The 27,171-nt window shown below is 44.0% G+C and overlaps 1 protein-coding gene across 2 annotated transcripts in view; it reads left to right on the top strand.

The window, feature by feature from the left end:
- The window catches only part of bcam (basal cell adhesion molecule (Lutheran blood group)), a 93,522-nt gene that overhangs the window by 52,647 nt on the left and 13,704 nt on the right, over nucleotides 1-27,171 (top strand). For both annotated transcript variants that reach the window (XM_029738288.1, XM_029738287.1), the window contains exons 2-5: nucleotides 10,372-10,496; nucleotides 16,656-16,875; nucleotides 24,183-24,250; nucleotides 25,417-25,513. In XM_029738288.1, the coding sequence (XP_029594148.1) occupies nucleotides 10,372-10,496; nucleotides 16,656-16,875; nucleotides 24,183-24,250; nucleotides 25,417-25,513 (510 nt within the window). The remainder of the gene's footprint in view (nucleotides 1-10,371; nucleotides 10,497-16,655; nucleotides 16,876-24,182; nucleotides 24,251-25,416; nucleotides 25,514-27,171) is intronic.

Below are 27,171 nucleotides of genomic sequence, written 5' to 3'. Positions count from 1 at the left end.
GTAGTGTTGACAGACGCCAGGTCTTACAAAGACCCACCCTGACACTGGCAGCCTGACCCACTCCACCACGAATCGAGAGAAAATACTATCGGAATGAAATGTTCCCTTTTTGCATCTCATATGTTGCCTGACTACAATATTTTCTCTTGATATGATAATAAATAAATGCTGTGTTTACCTTCCTACGTATCATAGATCGCAAGACCATTATAAGTCAATAGGGATAACTGGCTAGCTACTACTGTTAGCTAGCCAGATAGCCAGATAGCCACAAATAATTGTTAGCTATCTACAGAAGAAGAATTGACATCCAACTTGCATAACATTAGTTGTAGCTAATTTTTGCCTGTTAAACTATCTAGTTAAATACATTATTACGATTCACATGTAGCTAGCTTATAGTTATGAAGTAAAACGTTTGCTTTGTGTATATCTTGTTTAGTCTCTATTGTGGCCATTGTTCTGGCTGGAACAAGGTTCAGTGAATGGGGAGGTGCAGCGTGAGGTAATACAGTAGGGGGACTGTGAGTACTTCTCAAATGTAATGTTTTATGTGTTCTCCACACTCTCGTCCTCACAAGACCGTACTCAAGAGAGCGTCCTCGGAGAGTGCTCTCAGAGCATGAGAGTGTGGAGCACGGTAGTATGCATATTGAAAAACACCCTGTATGTTATATGTTCTATATGACATATCAGTATGGGATGCCAGTTTGACTGAACCATTAGGATTCAGCTGATCTCTCCCACCAACACTTTAATGTATATATTACATACCTAAATCTGTATCACACACATCATTAATCATCCTGCTGTATCGTATATGCTACAGTGCCCCTTGACTTATTCCACATTTTGTTGTTACAGCCTGAATTGAAAATTGATTAAATAAAACAAAATCTCACCCATCTACACACAATACCGCATAATGACAGTGAAAACATATTTGTAGAATTTTTTTTTACTTTATTGAAAATGAAATACAGAAATATCTAATTTACATAAGTATTCACACCCCTGAGTCAATACTTTGTAGAAGCACATTTGGCAGCGATTACAACTGTGTCTTTTTGGGTATGTCTCTTAAGAGCTTTGCACACCTGGAATGTACAATATTTGTACATTATACTTTTTTTATTATTCAAGCGCTGTCAAGATCATTGTTCATTGCTAGACAGCCATTTTCAAGTCTTGCCGTAGATCTTCAAGACAATTTAAGTCAAAACACAACTAGGCCACTCAGGAACATTCAATGTCGTCTTGGTAAGCAACTCCAGTGTAGATTTGGCCTTGTGTTTTAGGTTATTGTCCTGCTGAAAGGTGAATTTGTCTTCCCTTGTCTGTTGGAAAGCAGACTGAACCATATTTTCCTATAGGATTTTACCTGTGCTTAGCTCTATTCTGTTTCTTTTTATCTTAAAAAGCTCCCTAGTCCTTGCTGATGACAAGCATACCCATAACATGATGCAGCCAACACCATGCTTGAAAATATGAAGAGTGGTACTTAGTGATGTGTTGTGTTGGATTTTCCCCAAACATAATGCTTTGTATTTAGGACAAAAAGTTAATTTCATGTTTTGCAGTATTACAAACAGGATACATGTTTTGGAATATTTTTATTCTGTACAGGCTTCCTTCTTCTCACTCTGTCATTTAGGTTGTCTTATCTCAGTAACTGTTTTAAAATCCCATTGACCTCATGGTGAAATCCCTGAGCAGTTTCCTTCCTCTCTGGCAACTGAGTGACTAGTTGCATTGATACACCTTCCAAAGTGTTATTAATAACTTCACCATGCTCAAAGGGATATTCAGCATCTGCTTTTATTATTTGTACACATCTACCAATTGGAGCCCTTCTTTGCGAGGCATTGAAAACAATGTACACATCTACCAATTGGAGCCCTTCTTTGCGAGGCATTGAATCTGTGTTTGAAATTCATTACTCGATTGAGGGACCTTACAGATAATTGTATATGTGGGGTACAGAGATAGGGTAGTTATTCAAAAATCTAATTAACCACTTATTGAACGAGGAATGAGTACATGCAACTTATTATGCGATTTGTTAAGCACATGTTTACTCCTGAACTTATTTAGGTTTGCCATAAAAAAAGGGATTGAATACTTATTGACTCAAGATATTTCAGCTCCAATTTTCTAAAATCTTCTAGAAACAAAATGATATTTAGCCACTATGAGGTATTGTGTGTAGATCACTGACACAAAATCTCAATTTAATCCATTTTAAATTCAGGATGTAACACAACATAATTGCGAAAAAGTTAAGGTAATGCCACTGTCACGCTGGTATAAAGGATTTGGAGAAAGGCGCAATAAAGGATTTGGAGAAAGGAATCGCAATAGGGATTTTTAATACACCCAAAACAAACACGTATACAAAAACACTGGGCTGTACCCAAACAAAAGAGCGAGGGTAAATCTCGTTGAACGACACGGGACGATACCCGCAATACACAATATATATAGAACACATCATAACAGCTTCACCAACGCATAGGTACTCACACCACCAACGGACATGGGAACAATGGGAACAATAACCGACAAAGACAGAGGGAACAGAGGGCACATATATAACATACTAATCAGTGGAAATGGGAACCAGGTGTGTGTAATCAGACAAGACAGTCCGGGGTTGATGATAATGAATCCCATTCAGTGAAGCCTAGAAAGCCGGTGACGTAAACCTCCGGTACTGGTGAACAGAATGATCAGCAGTACCGGGGGGATTCGTGACAGCCACATTAACAGTTATCAGTGAGTAGGTCCATTTTGGAGCCAATGAGAGAGAGGCCTTATGAATAGTGACTGAGAAACACATGCAGGCACGCTCATACACATGTTCACACATAGGGAGAGATAGTAGAGACAGGATGCCCTGTGGGTGTTCAGATGCTGTTTGAGAGAGGGGGATGAAAGCAGGAAAGTCTGAGCAGTAGGCAGGCAGGGGAATGATAAACTCAGTTTGATGTCCAGAATACGACAGTAGGTATGGAGACAACAAGGGAAGGAGAGAAATAAAAAGTAACGAGAGAAGAAAAGAAAGGGTTGAGGAGGGGATCCTGCTGGTTCCTTCCATAATGAGGGGCTCCCGCTCCTGCTGTGTGTGTGTGTGTGTGTGTGTGTGTGTGTGTGTGTGTGTGTGTGCGTGCGTGCGTGCGTGCGTGCGTGTGTGTGCGTGTGCGCGTGCGCGTGCGCGTGTGTGTGTGTGTGTGTGCTCCATGTCAGTCAGAGTGTCTGTGGGTCACAGTTGGAGCGTCTAGTTCCCATCTGTCCGTCCCCCCCCCCCCCCCCCCACACACACACCACACACACACTTTCTCTTTGTTTTCTGTAAATCGGATTATCTACCCCACGTCAGTTAATGGGACCCCCATGCAGCTAACCCCCCCCACTTCCCCTCCCACATACACACCCCACCCACTCGCACAGACAGACCCCACTCCCCTCGCACACACACTAAAAAACACCCACGCACACCCCTCGCCCTCCAAAACACACACACACAACACTCTCTCTCTTTTGAGCTCCTGCTGTGGGATCAGATTGGTTCAAGGAGTCACTAATTACTCCATAATTGCCCCTCTCTGTCTGCCCAGCTGCCTCATGGGTAAAACACAAGGGTTAAACTACATTGATCAGACCAGACCGGACTGTATTTGGCCTGGCAGAGAGAGAGAATCCACTGGGCACAGACGTCAGTTCAACGTCTAGTTTTGATTTACATTTGGTTGAGTTATCAACTACCGTGAATTCAACTTGAAATCAAGAACAAATGTCACCCTGTCATTGGATTTAGGTGAAAAGTTAAAAAGAAGAAAAAAAATCCCTTATATCAATAACTTTTTTGCAAATCCAATCATTTTCCCACGTTGATTCAAAGTCATCAAATATATATTTTTGTTGCTGAAATGAAGTGGAAACAATGTTGATTCAACCAGTTTTTGCCCAGTGGGAAGGAGAGGTAATAGGGATGGAGGGACTTGGGGGTGGGGTTGGAGCAGGCCATAAAGACAGAGAGTAAAGAGAGAAGAGAGACAGGAGAGAGGAAGAGACCGACAGACATGCTGGCTAGGTGTGACAGTCCCAAGCCCACATAGACACTACCTGTGTATTCTTCCCATGACAATCAATCCCACTCTTCTAGACACTAATAGCTACTGAAGAGCATAGCGTAAGGGTTCCTGATGTATCTACTTCATGTGCTCATTCATTCTCTCTCGCTTCGTCAGGAGCGTTGTTGGTGTTGGCTCATACATAGCGTCATTTTAGTCTACTTCTCCCTTCAAACCCTTGTCATAGCATGAGACCAGGGTTGCCAAATAAGTTTTTATCTACTTCTACACTCTTCAGCCAACAACATGAGAGACGGAGGGGAGCGAGAGAGAGGGAGGGGAGCGAGAGAGAGGGAGGGGAGCGAGAGAGAGGGAGGGAGGAGAAAGAGAGGGAGGGGAGAGAAAGAGAGAGAGGGAGGAGAAAGGGAGGGGAGGAAGGAGAGAGAAAAAGAGGGAGGGGAGAGAAAAAGAGGGAGGGGAGCGAGAGAATGAGGAAGTGAAAAAAGGTCAAATGGAAAGTGATAGAAGTGGAGAGGTTTTGGGATGAGCGAGGGAGAGAGAGAAAAAGAGATCTCTTCTGAGAATTTCTAAAATGGATTGACCACTGACCTCTATCTGCAGTGTGTGGGTCACATTGGTTCTTGGTGTCTGACCCTGGAGGAATCTCTCACACACAAACTGCAACGTAACTCTTTCTCTCTCTCTCTCACTCACACACAAAATGTTTTTTTTATTTATGTTATGTCGTATTTGTGCATCTCTGAGCGATGTTCTATCGATTCCAGGGGTTATTTCTAGGTGATTTTTCCTTTAATTCTAACTCGTCTCTCTAAAACACTAACACCATCCTTTCATCCCCATCTCTCTCCTTATTACCACTTCCAAACAGGAGCCATATTCCCAACACTCCACCCACACACCAAACTAGCTTTTCCCACAGGCTAATTCTGATATGAATTGAAAATAGTATGCCCAAATCTGGTCCTGTCCAAGTTCACTGCACACTACACTGCATCAGCAGTGTTCCTGCAGTATTTATCTCTCTAGTGTATTCTCTCTTTACACACACACACACACACACACACACACACACACACACACACACACACACACACACACACACACACACACACACACACACACACACACACACACTGTAAATACACTGTATGTGAACACGCGTTCCTCCACTCTCTGTGGAAAAGCCCATTCCCCCTCAGGAGACTGAAAAGATTTGGCATGGGTTCTCAGAACCTCAGAGCATCCTGACTGGTTGCATCACCACCTGGTATGGCAACTGCTCAGCCAAAGGGTAGTGTGTACGGCCCAGTACATTACTGGGGCCAAGCTTCCTGCTATCCAGGACCTGTCAGAGGAAGGCCCTAAAAATTGCTAAAGACTCCAGCCACCCTAGTCATCGACTGTTATCTCTGCTACCGCACGGCAAGCGTTACCGGAGCGCCAAGTCTATGTCCAAAAGGTTTCTTAACAGGTTCTACCCCCAAGCCATAAGACTCCTGAACAGTTAATCAGATGGCTACCTAGACTATTTGCATTGACCCCCCCCCCTTTACGCTGCTGCTACTCTCTGTTTATTATCTATGTATTGTCACTTTACCTCTACCTACATGTACATATTACCTCAATTACCTCGACTAACCTGTACTCCCGCACATTGACTCTGTACCAGTACCCCCTGTATATAGCCTCGCTACTGTTCCTCTTTAATTATTTGTTATTTTTCTATTTTCTTCTTTTTAATATACAGTGCCTTGCGAAAGTATTCGGCCCCCTTGAACTTTTCGACCTTTTGCCACATTTCAGGCTTCAAACATAAAGATATAAAACTGTAATTTTTTGTGAAGAATCAACAACAAGTGGGACACAATCATGAAGTGGAACGAAATTTATTGGATATTTCAAACTTTTTTAACAAATAAAAAACAGAAAAATTGGGCGTGCAAAATTATTCAGCCCCTTTACTTTCAGTGCAGCAAACTCTCTCCAGAAGTTCAGTGAGGATCTCTGAATGATCCAATGTTGACCTAAATGACTAATGATGATAAATAGAATCCACCTGTGTGTAATCAAGTCTCCGTATAAATGCACCTGCTCTGTGATAGCCTCAGAGGTCCGTTTAAAGCGCAGAGAGCATCATGAAGAACAAGGAACACACCAGGCAGGTCCGAGATACTGTTGTGGAGAAGTTTAAAGCCGGATTTGGATACAAAAAGATTTCCCAAGCTTTAAACATCCCAAGGAGCACTGTGCAAGCGATAATATTGAAATGGAAGGAGTATTAGACCACTGCAAATCTACGAAGACCCGGCCGTCCCTCTAAACTTTCAGCTCATACAAGGAGAAGACTGATCAGAGATGCAGCCAAGAGGCCCATGATCACTCTGGATGAACTGCAGAGATCTACAGCTGAGGTGGGAGATTCTGTCCATAGGACAACAATCAGTTGTATACTGCACAAATCTGGCCTTTATGGAAGAGTGGCAAGAAGAAAGCAATTTCTTAAAGATATCCATAAAAAGTGTCGTTTAAAGTTTGCCACTAGCCACCTGGGAGACACACCAAACGTGGAAGAAGGTGCTCTGGTCAGATGAAACCAAAATCAAACTTTTTGGCAACAATGCAAAACGTTATGTTTGGCGTAAAAGCAACACAGCTCATCACCCTGAACACACCATCCCCACTGTCAAACATGGTGGTGGCAGCATCATGGTTTGGGCCTGCTTTTCTTCAGCAGGGGCAGGGAAGATGGTTAAAATTGATGGGAAGATGGATGGAGCCAAATACAGGACCATTCTGGAAGAAAACCTGATGGAGTCTGCAAAAGACCTGAGACTGGGACGGAGATTTGTCTTCCAACAAGACAATGATCCAAAACATAAAGCAAAATCTACAATGGAATGGTTCACAAATAAACATATCCAGGTGTTAGAATGGCCAAGTCAAAGTCCAGACCTGAATCCAATCGAGAATCTGTGGAAAGAACTGAAAACTGCTGTTCACAAACGCTCTCCATCCAACCTCACTGAGCTCGAGCTGTTTTGCAAGGAGGAATGGGCAAAAATTTCAGTCTCTCGATGTGCAAAACTGATAGAGACATACCCCAAGCGACTTACAGCTGCAATCGCAGCAAAAGGTGGCGCTACAAAGTATTAACTTAAGGGGGCTGAATAATTTTGCACGCCCAATTTTTCTGTTTTTTATTTGTTAAAAAAGTTTGAAATATCCAATAAATTTCGTTCCACTTCATGATTGTGTCCCACTTGTTGTTGATTCTTCACAAAAAATTACAGTTTTATATCTTTATGTTTGAAGCCTGAAATGTGGCAAACGGTCGAAAAGTTCAAGGGGGCCGAATACTTTCGCAAGGCACTGTATATTTTTTTACTTTAGTTTATTTAGTAAATACTTTAACACTTATTTTTCTTAAAACTGTATTGTTGGGCTTGTAAGTAAGCATTTTACTGTAAGGTTTACACCTGTTGTATATGGCGCATGTGACAAATACCATTTGATTTGATGAAATGGTATTTTGCAGTCGTGTGTGTAAGTGTATCCAGTAGAGATCTCCCCTGACCTATTATGTAAGGCTGTCAGTGTGTGTATGTCTTCTACATAGTATGGAATACTACAGCGTAGGGTCAACTGTACCATACTGAACAGGCCTGATCCTGTTAGCACACAGTCTACATGTCATTAGAAATAGTAGCAGATTCATTGTATTGATACTTGCCACTTTAGCTAGTGACCACAACATCACACACGGCTATGAATGCCAAGGCCTAATAGTATATGGAGGTTTTATTAGACATAGACGGCACTGAATGAATCCCAAATGGATATTAATGTAGCCTCTTCTATTGTAGCCTGATCTCCCAGACTACTGTTACTGCATGTTGTGGAGCAGAGTGGAGAATGGTAGCAGTGAGAGACCTCCCCACTGTTACTGCATGTTGTGGAGCAGAGTGGAGAATGGTAGCAGTGAGAGACCTCCCCACTGTCACTGCATGCTGTGGAGCAGAGTGGAGAATGGTAGCAGTGAGAGACCTCCCCACTGTTACTGCATGCTGTGGAGCAGAGTGGAGAATGGTAGCAGTGAGAGACCTCCCCACTGTCACTGCATGCTGTGGAGCGGAGTGGAGAATGGTAGCAGTGAGAGACCTCCCCACTGTCACTGCATGCTGTGGAGCGGAGTGGAGAATGGTAGCAGTGAGAGACCTCCCCACTGTCACTGCATGTTGTGGAGCGGAGTGGAGAATGGTAGCAGTGAGAGACCTCCCCACTGTCACTGCATGTTGTGGAGCGGAGTGGAGAATGGTAGCAGTGAGAGACCTCCCCACTGTTACTGCATGTTGTGGAGCGGAGTGGAGAATGGTAGCAGTGAGAGACCTCCCCACTGTTACTGCCTGCTGTGGAGCAGAGTGGATAATGGTAGCAGGGAGAGACCTCCCCACTGTTACTGCCTGCTGTGGAGCAGAGTGGAGAATGGTAGCAGGGAGAGACCTCCCCACTGTTACTGCCTGCTGTGGAGCAGAGTGGAGAATGGTAGCAGGGAGATACCTCCCCACTGTTACTGCCTGCTGTGGAGCAGAGTGGAGAATGGTAGCAGTGAGAGACCTCCCCACTGTTACTGCCTGCTGTGGAGCAGAGTGGAGAATGGTAGCAGTGAGAGACCTCCCCACTGTTACTGCCTGCTGTGGAGCAGAGTGGAGAATGGTAGCAGGGAGAGACCTCCCCACTGTTACTGCCTGCTGTGGAGCAGAGTGGAGAATGGTAGCAGGGAGAGACCTCCCCACTGTTACTGCCTGCTGTGGAGCAGAGTGGAGAATGGTAGCAGTGAGAGACCTCCCCACTGTTACTGCCTGCTGTGGAGCAGAGTGGAGAATGGTAGCAGGGAGAGACCTCCCCACTGTTCTCACTTTCACTGTTCACTATCCCCCCAGGAACCATTCTCTGTCCATCTCTTTCTCTCTCTCTCTCTCTCTTTCTCTCCCCCCTTCTCTCATTGATATCTAAGACTGTGTGCATCCAAATGTCCCAGTTGAATGTAGTCTCCACTGAGCTGCCTGCCAGAAAGGCCACTCTATTCCTTCTGACTGAGAGTGTCCTTCTATATTCTACCCATTGTGTTCTACTCTGAAGTCCTCAATAAACCGTCTGTCAGGCTGTTTGTTCATTACTATGAAAATGACCAATCTTCATTTCATACGCGACAGTACAGTCGTTTTCATACATGGAGATTTGCACCCGACAAGGCCTTGTGTGGTCCTTGAAGATGTACCTCTGGGAATGGCACAATCCCAGCATGACATGTTGTCCCTGTACCATGTTTATAAAGACACTGTTTTTCTCTGTGTGTGGTTTTGTGTCTCTCAGTGAGTACAAGGTGTGTTTGGGGTTAGTCACAGACTGCTGCCTCTCGCTGTTGTCTGTCTGTTTGTTTATCTGTGTGTGTTATCTGTCTGGGGCATCACAGGAAAGGTGTGCTCCAGCACTGATAAAGACCTGCCTGGACGCCACTCAGCTGTCTTAGCTTTTTTACCTTTCTTTTGAAACGATCAGAAGCTCTCAGGGCTTTATGCAAACACAGACACATGCACACACACACGCATACACGCACATCTGTAGGCTTCATTTAATTACAGGAGCTGGTAGGTTCAGTTAAAGGACGGACAATCTGGACTCAACTCCACAGCTGGAATTCACACCCATCAATTTATCTCCCTCCATCCTTTTCCTCCCTCTCATCAATCGCTCCCTCCTTCTTCCCCTTGCCCTGACTGGTCCCGGGTCTCTGTGTGTGTGTGTGTGTGTGTGTGTGTGTGTGTGTGTGTGTGTGTGTGTGTGTGTGTGTGTGTGTGTGTGTGTGTGTGTGTGTGTGTGTGTGTGTGTGTGTGTTTATTACGTAACATGCCATACACACATCTTTGGTATGGAGCGTTGAACAGTGTGTGGCATGTGTATGTAACGTTACACCCTTTGGTGGCCCCCTTGCCTTTCCCATCAGCAAACATTCTCTCATCTTATGCTGTTCGTTGAGCTTTCCTTTTTTGTTTTAGACTCGTTTTTATAGAATAATAGGTATTTGACATAAAAACGTGTGTATTTAAACTCAACATAATAATGTGAAAGTGCCTCAATAACTAATTTTCACCTCTCCCTCCCTCCCTCCCTCCCTCCCTCCCTCCCTCCCTCCCTCCCTCCCTCCCTCCCTCCCTCCCTCCCTCTCCTTCTCCTTCTCCTTCTCCCTCTCCCTCTCTCTGCCTGTCTCTCTCTGCAGTGTGCTGGGCCGTCGTGACAGTGACAGTGACTCCCAAGGTGGAGGTGATCAAGGGAGAGTCAGCCAGTCTGCCCTGCACCTTCAAAATCCCTCCCTCCCCGAACAACATCGTAGAGTGGTTCATTGTAAGTCTCCTACTACTTTACTCCTGGCTTCCCACATTAAAAAAATACTACAGTCTAAAAATACTACAGTTTACTATATAATACTACAGTGCTTACTATAGAATTCAGTAGTAAACTGTAGTATACTGTAGAATGCTAACTACACAAATCAAATCAAATTGTATTTGTCACATGCGCCGAATACAACAGGTGTAGATCTTATCCTGAAATGCTTACTTACAAGCCCTTAACCAACAATACAGTTCAAGAAATAGAGTTAAGAAAATATTTACAAACAAAAACTAAAGTAATAAATAAAATATAATAAAAAGTAACACAATAAAATTACATAACAATAACGAGGCTTTATACAGAGGGTACCGGTACGGGGGTACAGGTTAGTCAAGGTAATTTGTACATGTAGGTAGTGTCACGCCCTGACCTTGGAGATCCTTTATTCTCTATTTTGGTTAGGTCGGGGTGTGACTTGGGTGGGCATTCTAGTTTCTTTATTTCTAGGTTGGCTTGGTATGGTTCCCAATCAGAGGCAGCTGTCTATCGTTGTCTCTGATTGGGGATCATATTTGGGCAGCTTTTTTCCCACCTGTTGGTTGTGGGATCTTGTTTGTGTATAGTTGCCTTGAGCACTGCATAGCTTCATGTTCGTTTTGTTCTTTATTGTTTTTTTTGCTGGTTCATGTAATAAAGATGATGAACCCAAACCACGCTGCATTTTGGTCCGATTCTTACAACAACTGCCGTGACAGGTAGGGGTAAAGTGATACAATGTAGTATCCCTCAATAATTGATAGTACTTACTGTAGATGTTGTAATATACTGTAGAATACTATAGTAAATACTACAGTATTATCTGCAAAAAAAACACTGTAGTAAATACTACAGTAATATCCCCAAAAACACTACAGTAAATACTAGTATTTAAATTCCATATACCCTGCCCATTCCCCTCCCCATATCCAAATTTGTGCACCCTTAATTGAGAAACCTACATGCCAAGTATAGACCATCATTTTGTGTTCCATACATGGAGAAAGCCTCCACTTCTACAGTGGTTCCTCCTTTAAAAGTTGCGTCATACTGCGGCACCCCTGGGGCGCTGCTGCAGCATTCTGTGGCACGTCATTTCATTCTCAGCCATTTCTTCTGTTACTGCAAGTTATTGCTAGTTTGACCACCAGAGGGCATCCTTGAGAAGCATTTGATAGTCTTCCGTATTGACATTACCAGAGAATTTAAAACCTTTTTTATAATAAATGGGATTGATTTTAAGAAATTTGGCTTAGTTAATTTGATTAATATTATGATGTTTCTATTCAGAGGAAAACGAAAAACGAAACCCTCAGCGATGTACAACATGATGGTTGGGAGTAGGCTACAGGATTGGAGGATTCTAAATTGTTTGCCTTCATTAGACAACTTTGTTCCAATAGTTCTGTAAATCAGTGATATTTATTCCCATAGTAATTTGTTATGGATCCGCGTGCCATGCATTCTGTAGTACAGACATGGCCTGCTCTCCCTTATGTAAGGAATTAGGCACTTTCCCATGTTTACTACAGTATGTATCGTAGACTGCACAGTAGCCTAATAAACAGTTAATAAAATAATGATAAAAAAATGAAGTGCCTAATTCCTTACATAAGGGAGAGCAGGCCATGTCTGTACTACAGAATGCAGGGCACGTGGGAGACCAGTGTTATTTCATAGTTGTGATGTCTTCACTATTATTCTACAATGTAGAAAATACTAAAAATATATAAAAATCCTGGAATGAGTAGGTGTGTCCAAATTTTTGACTGGTACTTGCTTAATTATGGAATGGAAAATATGGCGTTGTACAACGTGAGGTCGTCGGGAGTAGGCTTCTAAATTGTTTGCCTTCATTAGACAACTTTGTTCCAATATTTCTGTAAATCAGTGATATTTATTCCCATAGTAATTCATTATAGATCCATAACTAAATCAACATCTGCATTTTGAAAGAGTATTTTTCATCATTATTTTATTAATGAAATGTGTTTATTTGTTTATTAAGGCTACTGTGCAGTCTACAATACATACTGTAGTTAACATGGGAAAGTGCATAATTCCTTACATAAGGGCCATGTCTGTACTCCAGAATGCGAAGCACGCGGGAGACCGGTGTTCAAATCCCCGTTGGGGAGGAAGGAGTAGGCTGTCTTTGTAAATAGGAATTTGTTCTAAACTGGTTCCATATGTGTTATTTCATAGTTGTGATATCTTCAGTATTATTCTCTACAATGTAGAAAATAGTAAAAATATAGAAAAATCCTGGAATGAGTAGCTGTGTCCAAACTTTTGACTGGTACAGTGGGGGAAAAAAGTATTTGATCCCCTGCTGATTTTGTACGTTTGCCCACTGATAAAGAAAGAATCGGTCTATAATTTTAATGGTAGGTTTATTTGAACAGTGAGAGACAGAATAACAACAAAAATATCCAGAAAAACGCATGTCAAAAATGTTATAAATTGATTTGCATTTTAATGAGGGAAATAAGTATAACAACGTTAAATATTCCAATTGATAAAGTGTTTTTAGCCACAATCGACCCCTACCCCAATTAATACATTTGGACACAGTCGATAGCATGCTGGACTTCGGGCTAGAATGTTTAGAGTTTGAATCCTGCTCCCTGCTTGCTATAATGAATGAGTTTGATACACCTGGTATTGGATATGGCTGAAAAAAACTTGCTAAATAGCGATTTTCGTAAATTAACTTTAATACGTCAATTGTCTCTACATTAACTAACATATTCCTCTCAATTGTAAATGTTTTGCTTGACTCGTTATGACGTTATAACTACATACATTTGCTTCCCCATAATGTTTTGTCAGCCATCTTTGCTGAAGTCCACCAGGGACAGGTGGCCCATGTCAAATTTGCATTGGAACCACTCGATATGATTGGTCATATAAAAAGCCTTGGGACCCAAATGCATAATGAGTGCTCTAACTCCCCCTTGTGGTGGTCTGGAGCAATGAAGCCGTGACGCTGGGTACCTCTAAGTCCCGCGATGCAAGCTCGCAACTTTTAAAGGAGGAACCACTGTATGTCAAAGATAATAAAACAAAAGCACTATAGTAAACACCACAGTAATGTCCGTGAAAACACTACAGTATATACTACAGTATACTACAATCTGCAAAACACTACATTAATTACTATAGTGTATATACTACAGTTTTCTTTTACTACAGTATTTATACTATAGTTAACTGTAAATACGACAGTATACTACAGAATTTACTACAGACTTTTGTCCGCAAAAACACTATAGGGAATGCTACAGTAAATACCACAAAAACACTGCAGTGAATACTATAGTATTTATACAGTATTTTTTGTTGTATTTTTTCATGTGGAGTTGGTGCACTTTGGCCTAATATTGTTTGACACCCTGTGTTCGGCAGAACCACTGAAAAAGCTTTTCCCTCATCAATCTACACACAATATCCCATAATGACAAAGCGAAAACAGTTTTTTAAACATTTGTGCTAATTTGCTATAAAACAGAAATACCTTATTTACCTAAGTATTCAGACCCTTTGCTATGAGACTCAAAATTTTGCTCAGGTGCATTCTATTTCAATTGATTATCATTGAGATGTTTCTACAACTTGATTGGAGTCCACCTGTGTTAAATTCAATTGATTGGACATGATTTGGAAAGGTACACACCTGTCTATATAAGGTCCCACAGTTGACAGTGCATGTCAGAGCAAAAACCAAGCTATGAGGTCGAAGGAATTGTCCGTAGAGATCCGAGACCGGATTGTGTCGAGACACAGACCTGGGGAAGGGTACCAAAAACTTTCTGCAGCATTCAAGGTCCCCAAGAACACAGTGGCCTCCATCATTCTTAAATGGAAGAATTTTGGAACCACCAAGACTCTTCCTAGAGCTGGCCGCCCAGCTGAGCAATCAGGGGAGAAGCACCTTGGTCAGGAAGGTGACTAAGAACCCGATGGTCACTCTGACATAGCTCCAGAGTTTCTCTGTGGAGATGAGTGAATCTTCCAGAAGAACAACCATCTCTGCAGCACTCACCAATCAGGCAGATTGGCCAGACGGAAGCCACTCTGCTTTGAGTTTACCAAAAGGCAGCTAAAGGACTCTCAGACCATGAGAAACAAGATTCTCTGGTCTGATGAAACCAAGATTGAACTCTTTGGCCTGAATGCCAAGCATCACATCTGTAGGTGAAGTGTGGTGGTGGCAGTATCATGCTGTGGGGACTGAGAGACTAGTCAGGATCAAGGGAAAGATGAACGGAGAAAAGTACAAAGAGATCCTTGATTAAAACCTCAGACTGGGGCGAAGGTTCACCTTCCAACAGGTCGATGACCCTACGCATACAGCCAAGACAATGCAGGAGTGGCTTCGGGACAAGTCTCTGAATGTCCTTGAGCAGCCCAGTCAGAGCCCGGACATGAACCCGATCAAACATCTCTGGAGAGACCTGAAAATAGCTCTGCAGCATCGCTCCCCATCCAACCTGACAGAGCTTAAGAGGATCTGCTGTCACGCCCTGACCATAGAGAGCCCTCAGGGTTTTCTATGGTGTTTTAGGTCAGGGCGTGACTAGGGGGTTTTCTAGGTATTACATTTCTATGTTGGTGTGTGTGTATGGTTCCCAATTAGAGGCAGCTGAATATCGTTACCTCTAATTGGGGATCATACTTACTGTGTCCTTTTTCCCACCTGCTATGTGGGATATTGTTTTGTATGAGTGCCTATGTGCGCTACGTATTTCACGATCGTTATATCTTTGTTGTTTTGGAAGTTTCACTATCACTAAAATGTGGAACTCTACTCACGCTGCGCCTTGGTCCAATTATGCATACGACGGTCGTGACATCTGCAGAGAAGAATGGGAGAAAGCTTTTTCATTATGGGGTATTGTGTGTAGATTGATAAGGGGAAAAAAGATTAAATCCATTTTAGAATAAGGCTATAATGTAACAAACTGCGGAAAAAGTAAAGTGGTCTGAATACTTTCCTAAGGCACTCTACATATCTCTGTGAAGTGTCTGTGTTGTTTATTGAACTTGTGAAAAACAAATTCCTCTCTGGCCATCTACCCCTTCCTCTCTCTCCTCTTCCCCTCTCTCCTCTTCTCCTCTCTCCTCTTCCCCTCTCTCCTCTTCTCCTCTCTCCTCTTCCCCTCTCTCCTCTTCCCTCTCTCCTCCTCTTCTCCTCTCTCCTCTTCTCCTCTCCTCCTCTTCCCCTCTCTCCTCTTCCCCTCTCTCCTCTTCTCCTCTCTCCTCTTCGCCCTCTCCTCCTCTGCCCCTCTCTCCTCTTCTCCTCTCTCCTCTTCCCTCTCGCTCCTCTTCCCTCTCTCCTCTTCCCTCTCTCCTCTTTCCCCTCTCACTCCTCTTCTCCTCTCGTTCCTCTTCTCCTCTCTCCTCTTCCCTCTCTCCTCTTCTCCTCTCTCCTCTTCCCCTCTCTCCTCTTCCCCTCATCTCCTCTTCTCCTCTCTCCTCTTCCCTCTCTCCTCTTCTCCTCTCTCCTCTTCCCCTCTCTCCTCTTCTCCTCTCTCCTCTTCCCCTCTCCTCTCTTCCCCTCTCTCCTCTTCCCCTCTCTCCTCTTCTCATCTCTCCTCTTCCCCTCTCTCCTCTTCTCCTCTCTCCTCTTCTCCTCTCTCCTCTTCCCCTCTCTCCTCTTCCCCTCTCTCCTCTTCCCCTCTCTCCTCTTCTCCTCTCTCCTCTTCTCCTCTCTCCTCTTCCCCTCTCTCCTCTTCCCCTCTCTCCTCTTCCCCTCTCCCTCTTCTTCTCCTCTCTCCTCTTCTCTCCTCTCTCCTCTCTCCTCTACCCTCTCCTCCTCTTCTCCTCTCTCCTCTTCCCCTCTCTTCCCCCTCTCCTCTCCTCCTTCTCCTCTTCCTCTCTCTCTCCTTCTCTCCCTCTTCCTCTCTCCTCTCCTCCTCTTCTCCTCTCTCTCTTCCCTCTCTCCTCTTCTCCTCTCTCCTCTTCTCCTCTCTCCTCTTCTCCTCTCTCCTCTTCCCCTCTCGCCACCCTGATTGTTTTTCATCTAATTTATTTTCGTCACTCTCTCTAATCTCCCTCTTCTCCTCTCTCCTCTTCCCCTCTCTCTTTCCCTCTCCTTCCTATCCCCCTCTCTCCTCTTCCCCTCACCAGGAGGAGGGTGGCACTAGGAAGCGTGTTGCGTTCCGCTCCGTGTTGGGCGGCGAGGGGAAGAGTGATGAGGGGACACGTCTGTCTGATAGAGTGACCATGGGAAGGGACTTCTCTCTGACCATCTCCCCCGTGGTGGTGGAGGACCAGCTGCCCTTCTACTGCCAGGTCACTGCTGGCCCTGCCGGGGTCGGAGAGGCCATCACACAGCTCAAAGTCTTCTGTGAGTTACTGACCGCTGACCTTTAGAGTGACCCTACTGTGACCTTTAGAGTGACCCTACTGTGACCTTTTAGAGTGACCCTATTGTGACCTTTAGTGACGATGCGGTCTTCGCTGTATGGGATGCCGTCTGGATTTTGACTGTCAGGATGAGAGTGTGTGTGTTGTGTGTGCTAGATGAGAGTGTGTGTGTTGTGTGTGCTAGATGAGAGTGTGTGTGTTGTGTGTGCTGGATGAGAGTGTGTGTGTTGTGTGCTAGATGAGAGTGTGTGTGTTGTGTGTGCTAGATGAGAGTGTGTGTGTTGTGTGTGCTAGATGAGAGTGTGTGTGTGTTGTGTGTGCTGGATGAGTGTGTGTGTGTTGTGTTTGCTAGATGAGAGTGTGTGTGTTGTGTTTGCTAGATGAGAGTGTGTGTGTTGTGTGTGCTGGATGAGAGTGTGTGTGTTGTGTTTGCTAGATGAGAGTGTGTGTGTTGTGTTTGCTAGATGAGAGTGTGTGTGTTGTGTTTGCTAGATGAGAGTGTGTGTGTTGTGTGTGCTGGATGAGAGTGTGTGTGTTGTGTTTGCTAGATGAGAGTGTGTGTTGTGTGTGCTGGATGAAAGTGTGTGTGTTGTGTGTGCTGGATGAAAGTGTGTGTGTTGTGTGTGCTGGATGAAAGTGTGTGTGTTGTGTGTGCTGGATGAAAGTCTGTGTGTTTTGTGTGTATGTGTGAGTGTGAGTGTCTAAATCAACGCTTAACGTATAAACTTAGTGAATGAACAATATCATTTTTGCATTGCAGAGTGTCATCAATAATGAACATTATACATGAACTCAATACTGAGTAGAACAACATAGAATGATTCAGATAATAAATGGGCGTGAAAGAAAACTCTTTCTTGCACCTTAACATTTCATCTTTGTAAGAAATCTAGATCATTATTATTCATTTTTTTCTTTGAGAGAAAACTATCTCTAATAAGCTGCCCGGAGGTCAATTAGTCCTATGAACATCACACTTGACACAATTTATTAATAGTTCAATTGCATCTGTCATGTCTAATAGATGTCATCTTAATGGCCGTCCAGAATTCTCCTGAATTATCACCATGGCGATGAGAGCTGACCCCAGACCAGGTCGTTGTGTCCTTGTCACCCTCTGCAACCCCAACACATTAGCAATCCTATTCCTAGTGTTAAAATACACCAGGAAATAGAATGTTTGTAGTTGGCCCAATATCAATAAATATCATTATTTTGGGTTGGGCCAATGAGGGTAGAGGGTGAATGGTGTTGGTTAGAGAATTGAGTGACACTTCAATGACGGCCTACCCCGGCCAAACCTGGACGACGCTGGGCCAATTGTGCGCCGCCCTATGGGACACCCAATCACGGCCGGATGTGATACAGCCTGGATTATAAAGAGTACCTTAATGGAGCACTGATACAATTCATTAAGACAAGTCAAATACCTGACTATAGACTTTAACAGGCCACTCAGGACTGTTCCCTAAAGTACTGTATCTCCTCTTTGTCTGCCTTCCTCTCCCAACTGAATAGGAGCAGTTTTTAATGACTCCCTATAAGGGCTGAGGGATAGCCTGAGTGTTCTGAAGCAATGGGCTTCCCTAGGGAGGTTTACACTACAGCAGCAGGTATAATGGTCTGAGCAGAAAGGGAAACAGTGATACACTCCCTGACACCATATATCCTGCCTCCATTTTCCTCAGCTGTGTGTGTGTGCATGTGTGTGCACGTGTGTGGGTGGGTGTGTGTGTGCGTGCACGTGTGTGTGTGTGTGTGTGGGTGTGTGTGTGCGTGCATGTGTGTGTGTGCGTGCATGTGTGTGTGTGTGGGTGGGTGTGTGTGCGTGCACGTGTGTGTGGGGGGGTGGGTGTGTGTGTGCGTGCACGTGTGTGTGTGGGGGTGGGTGTGTGTGTGTGCGTGCGTGCATCCATGCATGCTACTTCCCTCTCTATGACGTCCAACTTGCTTTCTTTCATTTCCATGTGGAAACTGACACCCATGTTAAACAATGTGTTACATTTCTGCCAGTTCTAGTCAGCAAACAGACATCTGGAGAACAATGAGGAGCAAAGCAGAGGAGAGAGAGTAATATAGAAAGAGGAGTAAAGGGAGAGGAATTAGGAAGAGTTAGGGAGGTGAGAGAGAGAAAGATGGAGGGAGGAAAGAGAGAGAGAACGATAGAGGGAGATGTGAGATAGAGGGAGATGTGAGATAGAGGGAGATGTGAGATAGAGGGAGATGTGAGATAGAGGGAGATGATGGAGCGAGGGAGATAGAGGGAAGTGTGAGAGAGAAAGGTGATGGCAGGAGAGAAAGAAAGATAGAGGGAGGTGAGAGATAGAAAGTGCAAACCACACCAAGGCGACCGGAAACATGACCGAATACAAACAGTGTAGCTATTTCCTCCGCAAGGCAATCAAACAAGCTAAGCGTCAGTATAGAGACAAAGTAGAGTCGCAATTCAACGGCTCAGACACGAGAGGTATGTGGCAGGGTCTACAGTCAATCACGGACTACAAAAAGAAAACCAGTCCCGTCGCGGACCACGATGTCCTGCTCCCAGACAAACTAAACAACTTCTTTGCTCGCTTTGAGGACAACACAGTGCCAACGACACGACCCGCTACCAAAACCTGCTGTCTCTCCTTCACCGCAGCCAACGTGAGTAAAGCATTTAAACGTCTTAAACCTCGCAAGGCTGCTGGCCCAGATGGCATCCCTAGCCGCATCCTCAGAGCATGCGCAGACCAGCTGGCTGGTGTGGTTAAGGACATATTCAATCAATCCTTATCCCAGTCTGCTGTTCCCACATGCTTCAAGAGGGCCACCACTGTTCCAGTTCCCAAGAAATCTAAGGTAACTGAGCGAAATGACTATCGCCCCGTAGCACTCACCTTCGTCATCATGAAGGGCTTTGAGAGACTAGTCAAGGATCATATCACCTCCACCCTACCTGACACCCTAGACCCACTCCAATTTGCTTACCTCCCAATAGGTCCACAGACGACGCAATCACACTGCACACTGCCCTAACCCATCTGGACAAGAGGAATACCTATGTAAGAATGCTGTTCATCGACTACAGCTCAGCATTTAACACCATAGTACCCTCCAAACTCGTCATTAAGCTCGAGACCCTGGGTCTCGACCCTGCCCTGTACAACTGGGTCCTGGACTTCCTGACGGGCCGCCCCCAGGTGGTGAGGGTAGGAAACAACATCTTCACCCCGCTGATCCTCAACACTGGGGCCCCACAAGGCTGCGTTCTCAGCCCTCTCCTGTACTCCCTGTTTACCCATGACTGCGTGGCCATGCACGCCTCCAACTCAATCATCAAGTTTGCAGACGACACTACAGTGGTAGGCTTGATTACCAACAACGACGAGACGGCCTACAGGGAGGACGTGAGGGCCCTCGGAGTGTGGTGTCAGGAAAATAACCTCACACTCAACGTCAACAAAACAAAGGAGATGATCGTGGACTTCAGGAAACAGCAGAGGGAGCACCCCCCCATCCACATCAACGGGACAGTAGTGGAGAGGGTGGAGAGTTTTAAGTTCCTCGGCGTACACATCACGGACAAACTGAAATGGTACACCCACACAGACATCGTGGTGAAGAAGGTGCAGCAGCACCTCTTCAACCTCAGGAGGCTGAAGAAATTCGGCTTGTCACCAAAAACACTCACAAACTTTTACAGATGCACAATCGAGAGCATCCTGTCGGGCTGTATCACTGCCTGGTACGGCAGCTGCTCCGCCCATAACCGGAAGGCTCTCCAGAGGGTAGTGAGTTCTTCGCAATCGCATCACCAGGGGCAAACTACCTGCCCTCCAGGACACCTACACCACCCGATGTCACAGGAAGGCCAAAAAGATCATCAAGGACAGCAACCACCCGAGCCACTGCCTGTTCACCCCGCTATCATCCAGAAGGCGGTGTCAGTACAGGGGCATCAAAGCTGGGACTGAGAGACTGAAAAACAGCTTCTATCTCAAGGCCATCAGACTGTTAAACAGCCGTCACTAACATTGAGTGGCTGCTGCCAACATAATGACTCAATCTCTAGCTACTTTAATAATAAAAAATTGGATGTAATAAATGTATCACTAGTCACTTTAAACTATGCCACTTTATATAATGTTTACATACCCTACACTACTCATCTCATATGTACATACTGTACTCTATACCATCTACTGCATCTTGCCTATGCCGTTCGGCCATCACTCATCCATATATATGTTTATGTACATATTCTTATTCATTCCTTTACACTTGTGTGTATAAGGTAATTGTTGTGAAATTGTTAGGTTAGATTACTTGTTAGATATTACTGCTTGGTCGGAACTAGAAGCAGAAGCATTTCGCTACACTCACATTAACATTTGCTAACCATGTGTATGTGACCAATAAAATTTGATTTGATTTGAGAAAGATAGAGAAATATGGAGAGAGGTGAGAGAGAGAAAGACAGATGGGGAGGAGAGGAAGATGGAGGGAGTACAGGGGGAGAAAGATGGAGGGAGCAGAGAGAGAGAAAAATAGAGGGAGGTGAGAGAGAAAGATAGAGGGAAGTGAGATAGAGAAGGATAGAGGGAGGTAAAAGACAGAAATATAGAGGGAGCAGAGACAGAGAAAGATAGAGGGAGAAGAGAGAAAGATAGAGGGAGGTAAGAGAGAGAAAGATAGAGGGAGAAGAGAGAAAGATAGAGGGAGAAGAGAGAAAAATAGAGAGAAATATAGCGGGAGGTGAGAGAAAGATAGAGGGAGGTAAGAGAGAGAAACATAGAGGGAGCAGAGAGAGAGAAAGATAGAGGGAGGTGTGAGAGAGAAAGTTATAGGGACATGAGGGAGGTAAGAGAGAGAAAGATAGAGGGAGAAGAGACAAAGATAGAGGGAGGTAAGAGAGCAAAAGATAGAGGGAGGAGAGAGAAAGATAGAGGGAGGTGAGAGAGAGAGAACGACAGAGGGAGGTATGAGAGAGAAAGATGGAGGGAGGCGAGAGAGAGAGAGAAAGAAAGAAAACAGGGAGGTGAGTGAGAGAAAGATTTCGGGAGAGAGAGAGACAAATAGAGAGAGAGACAAATAGAGGGAGGTGAGTGAGAGAAAGATAGAGGGAGGTGGGAGAGAGAAAAAGATGGAGGGAGGTGAGAGAGAGAGAAAGATAAATGGGGCAGAGAGAGAGAAAGATAGAGAAAGATAGAGGGCAGAGAGAGAAAGATAGAGGGAGGTGAGTGAGAGAAAGATAGAGGGAGGTGAGAGAGAGAAAGATAGAGGCAGGTGAGAGAGAAAGATGGACGGAGGTGAGAGAGAAGATAGAGGGAGGTAAAAGAGAGAAAGATAGAGAGAGGTGAGTGAGAGAAAGATATAGGGAGGTGAGAGAGAAGATAGAGGGAGGTGAGCGAGAGAAAGATAGAGGGAGGTGAGAGAAAGATAGAGGGAGCCGAGAGAGAGAAAGATAGAGGGAGCCGAGAGAGAGAAAGATAGAGGGAGCCGAGAGAGAGAAAGATAGAGGGAGCAGAGAGAGAGAATGTTATAGGGATGTGAGAGAGAAAGATAGAGGGAGGTGAGATAAAAACATAGGGAGATGAGAGAGAGATATATGGAAAGAGAGAGACAAATAGAGGGAGGTGAGTGAGAGAAAGATAGAGGGTGGTGGGAGAGAGAAAAAGATGGAGGGAGGTGAGAGAGAGAGAAAGATAGAGAAAGATAGAGGAAGTTGACAGAGAGATATAGAGGGTGGAGAGCGAGAGAAAGAAAGATAGAGGGAGGTGAGATAGAGATAGAGGGAGATGAGAGAGAAGATAGAGGGAGGTGAGAGAGAGAAAGATAGAGGGAGGTGAGAGAAAGATAGAGGGAGGTGAGAGAGAGAAGATAGAGGGAGGTGAGAGAGAGAAAGATAGAGGGAGGTGAGAGAGAGAAAGATAGAGGGAGGTGAGAGAGTGAGATAGAGGGAGGTGAGAGAAAGAGAACGACAGAGGTGTGAGAGAGAAAGATGGAGGGAGGCGAGAGAGAGAGAGAAAGAAAACAGGGAGGTGAGTGAGAGAAAGATTTCAGGAGATTAGAGTGAGAGAGAAAGATGGGTATAGGGAGAAAGATGGAGGGAGGAGAGAGGGAGAAAGATAGAGAGAGAGAAAGATAAAGAGAGAGAAAGATAGAGAGAGAGAAAGATTGGTGGAGGTGAGAGAGAGAAAGATAGATGGTGCAGAGAGAGAGATAGAGGGAGGTGAGAGAGAGAAAGATATGGGGAGGTAAGAGAGAGAAAGATAGAGAGAGAAAGATAGAGGGAGCAGAGAGAGAGAAAGATAGAGGGAGCAGAGAGAGAGAAAGGTAGAGGGAGCAGAGAGAGAGAAAGGTAGAGGGAGCAGAGAGAGAGAAAGATAGAGGGAGCAGAGAGAGAGAAAGATAGAGGGAGCAGAGAGAGAGAAAGATAGAGGGAGCAGAGAGAGAAAGATTGAGGGAGGTGAGATAAAGACATAGGGATATGAGAGAGAGATAGATGGAGAGAGGAGAGAGAGAGACAAATAGAGGGAGGTGAGTGAGAGAAAGATAGAGGGAGGTGGGAGAGAGATAGAGGGAGGTGAGAGAGAAAGATAGAGGGAGGTGAGAGAGAGAATGATGGAGGGAGGTGAAAGAGAGGGAGGTGAAAGAGAGAAAGATAGAGGGAAGTGAGAGATAAAGATAATGGGAGGTTAGAGAGAGAAGATAGAGGGAGAAAGATATAGAGAGATGATAGAGAGAGAAAGATGGAGGGAGGAGAGAGGGTGAAATATGGAGGAAGGAGAGAGGGAGAAAGATAGATGGGGTGAGAGAGAGAAAGATAGAGGAAGGTGAGAGAGCGTGTGTGTGTGTGTGTGTGTGTGTGTGTGTGTGTGTGTGTGTGTGTGTGTGTGTGTGTGTGTGTGTGTGTACACGTGCATTTTTGTGCATGCACTGCGTACATATGTGTGTCTGTGTTACTGTAGTTACAGTAAATGAATGGCACTTGTCTCTCTCAGGGTGACGTGAGCTTGGCACCTCGAGCTCTTCCTGTCTGTGTCAAGGCTCTGAGTGTTTCCGTCCTGTGATTGGTTCAGGAAGGGGATACCAAATGATTTCCAGTCATCCAAATACATGTGTATACCTAGAAATGTCTGTCTGACTGCACTGGAACTATATATATACATATACTGTGCATATATTAATGTAAACAGCTGTGCTTATTTGAATTCAGGTAATATACTGTATCAGAAAATGTGTGAATAGTGGACTTGCGTTTTGTAAAGCTGTGATCTGAGAATATAACTCCTCCTTCCTCAGTCGCTCCAGAGATGCCAGAGGTCACTGGATCCAACCAGGCCATATCTGTAGGAGACTCCTCCACACAGGTTGGTTTCAACTATTTGTCCTGGAAACTTCCATTGTCCTCCAATGTCCTTCCATTGTCCTCCAATGTTCTTCCATTGTCCTCCAATGTTCTTCCATTGTCCTCCAATGTTCTTCCATTGTCCTCTAATGTCCTTCCATTGTCCTCCAATGTTCTTCCATTGTCCTCTAATGTTCTTCCATTGTCCTCTAATGTTCTTCCATTGTCCTCTAATGTTCTTCCATTGTCCTCTAATGTTCTTCCATTGTCCTTTAATGTTCTTCCATTGTCCTCTAATGTTCTTCCATTGTCCTCTAATGTTCTTCCATTGTCCTCCAATGTTCTTCCATTGTCCTCTAATGTTCTTCCATTGTCCTCTAATGTTCTTCCATTGTCCTCTAATGTTCTTCCATTGTCCTCTAATGTTCTTCCATTGTCCTTTAATGTTCTTCCATTGTCCTCCAATGTTCTTCCATTGTCCTCTAATGTTCTTCCATTGTCCTCTAATGTTCTTCCATTGTCCTCTAATGTTCTTCCATTGTCCTCTAATGTTCTTCCATTGTCCTCCAATGTTCTTCCATTGTCCTCTAATGTTCTTCCATTGTCCTCCAATGTTCTTCCATTGTCCTCCAATGTTCTTCCATTGTCCTCTAATGTTCTTCCATTGTCCTCTAATGTTCTTCCATTGTCCTCCAATGTTCTTCCATTGTCCTCCAATGTTCTTCCATTGTCCTCTAATGTCCTTCCATTGTCCTCTAATGTTCTTCCATTGTCCTCCAATGTTCTTCCATTGTCCTCCAATGTTCTTCCATTGTCCTCTAATGTCCTTCCATTGTCCTCTAATGTTCTTCCATTGTCCTCCAATGTTCTTCCATTGTCCTCCAATGTTCTTCCATTGTCCTCTAATGTTCTTCCATTGTCCTCCAATGTTCTTCCATTGTCCTCTAATGTTCTTCCATTGTCCTCCAATGTTCTTCCATTGTCCTCTAATGTTCTTCCATTGTCCTCTAATGTTCTTCCATTGTCCTCCAGTTGCTGAGTATCTTTCCCCTCCTCTGTGTGTGTATGTGTGTGTGTGTGTGTGTGTGTGTGTGTGTGTGTGTGTGTGTGTGTGTGGTGTGTGTGTGTGTGTGTGTGTGTGTGTGGTGTGTGTGTGTGTGTGTGTGTGTGTGTGTGTGTGTGTATCAGGTGGGCCAGTGTGTGAGCCATAACGGTCACCCCCAGCCCAGGATCATCTGGTTCCAGGACTCCAAGCCTCTGCCTGAGGTCAAGGACAACAAAGAGAGTGAGTATACACTACCTCTACTTACTACTACTACTACTACTACTACTACTACTACTACTACTACTAATACTACTACTAATATTACTACTACACTGTAAAAAAAAAATAAGCTAGTTGTTTCAACTATTTATTATTAAGTAACTGGTTACACAGCCTTTTTTTTGTTTACTCAACTTTTCAGTCTAAAATATAATTGTTGACCCAAACTTGTGAAAACGTAGGCAAAAACTTAGTCAACTTAAAATGATGTGTTTTCTCAACTTGTCTGGTGTGTTGATTCAACTAGAACTGGTTCTCTGTTCATCTTACCTAAAAACTACCAGTTACACACACCGTGCTTTTAACATGTTTTCAACTTACATATTTGACACATGTTGTCATACAGGATTACATTATACATGTTCATGTATACAGTAATTATTATTCCATTTCCTTACCTGGGATTTGACCTCACAACCTCTTGGTTCAGGGCATTCTGATCTTCCTGCTGCGCCACCATGTAAAACAAAACCCAGCTATGGGACATGTTACTTTTTAATAATTAGTTGAAACAACTCGATTTATTTTTGTGTCCGCTTCATATGTATATACTGTATTCTAGTCAAGGCCGTCCTATTTAACTATTGCTGTACACATACTATTCTACAATATGTATTCTACAGACATATTACATATTCTATCGATATGCTGTCCATAATGTCTATATATACTGTCATATATTCCATTCCTCTACTTTTGAAATTGTTGTTTATTGTTGTGTATTGTTAGATATTACTGCACTGTTGGAGCTAGGAACACAAGCATTTCGCTACACCCGCAATAACATCTGCTACAGTTGAAGTCATACACCTGAGCCAAATACATTTAAACTCAGTTTTTCACAATCCCTGACTTTTAATCCTAGTAAAAATGTCCTGTCTTAGGTCAGTTAGGATCACCACTTTATTTTAAGAATGTGAAATGTCAGAATAATAGTAGAGAGAATGATTTATTTCAGCTTTTATTTCTTTCATCACATTCCCAGTGGGTCAGAAGCTTACATACACTCAATTAGTATTTGGTAGCATTGCCTTTAAATTGTTTAACTTGGGTCAAACATTTCGGGTAGCCTCCCACAAGCTTCCCACAATAAGTTGGGTGAATTTTGGCCCATTCCTCCCGACAGAGCTGGTGTAACTGAGTCAGGTTTGAAGGCCTCCTTGCTCGCACACGCCTTTTCAGTTCTGCCCACAAATTTTCTGTAGGATTGAGGTCAGGGCTTTGTGATGGCCACTCCAATACCTTGACTTTGTTGTCCTTAAGCCATTTTGCTACAACTTTGGAAGTATGCTTGGGGTCATTGTCCATTTGGAAGACCCATTTGCGACCAAGCTTTAACTTCCCGATTGATATCTTGAGATGTTGCTTCAATATATCCACACAATTTTCCTTTATCATGATGCCATCTATTTTGTGAGGTGCACCAGTCCCTCCTGCAGCAAAGCACCCCCCACAACAGGATGCTGCCACCCCCGTGCTTCACGGTTGGGATGGTGTTCTTTAACTTGCAAGCCTCCCCCTTTTTCCTCCAAACATAACGATGGTCATTATGGCCAAACAGTTCTATTTTTGTTTCATCAGACCAGAGGACATTTCTCCAAAAAGTTTGATCTTTGTCC

The sequence above is a fragment of the Salmo trutta genome, chromosome 37 (assembly GCF_901001165.1).
Source record: "Salmo trutta chromosome 37, fSalTru1.1, whole genome shotgun sequence".
In the NCBI taxonomy this organism is placed as follows: Eukaryota; Metazoa; Chordata; class Actinopteri; order Salmoniformes; family Salmonidae; genus Salmo; species Salmo trutta.
The sequence above is the reverse complement of the archived record's forward strand: the minus strand, read 5'-3'. Positions and strand labels throughout refer to the sequence as shown.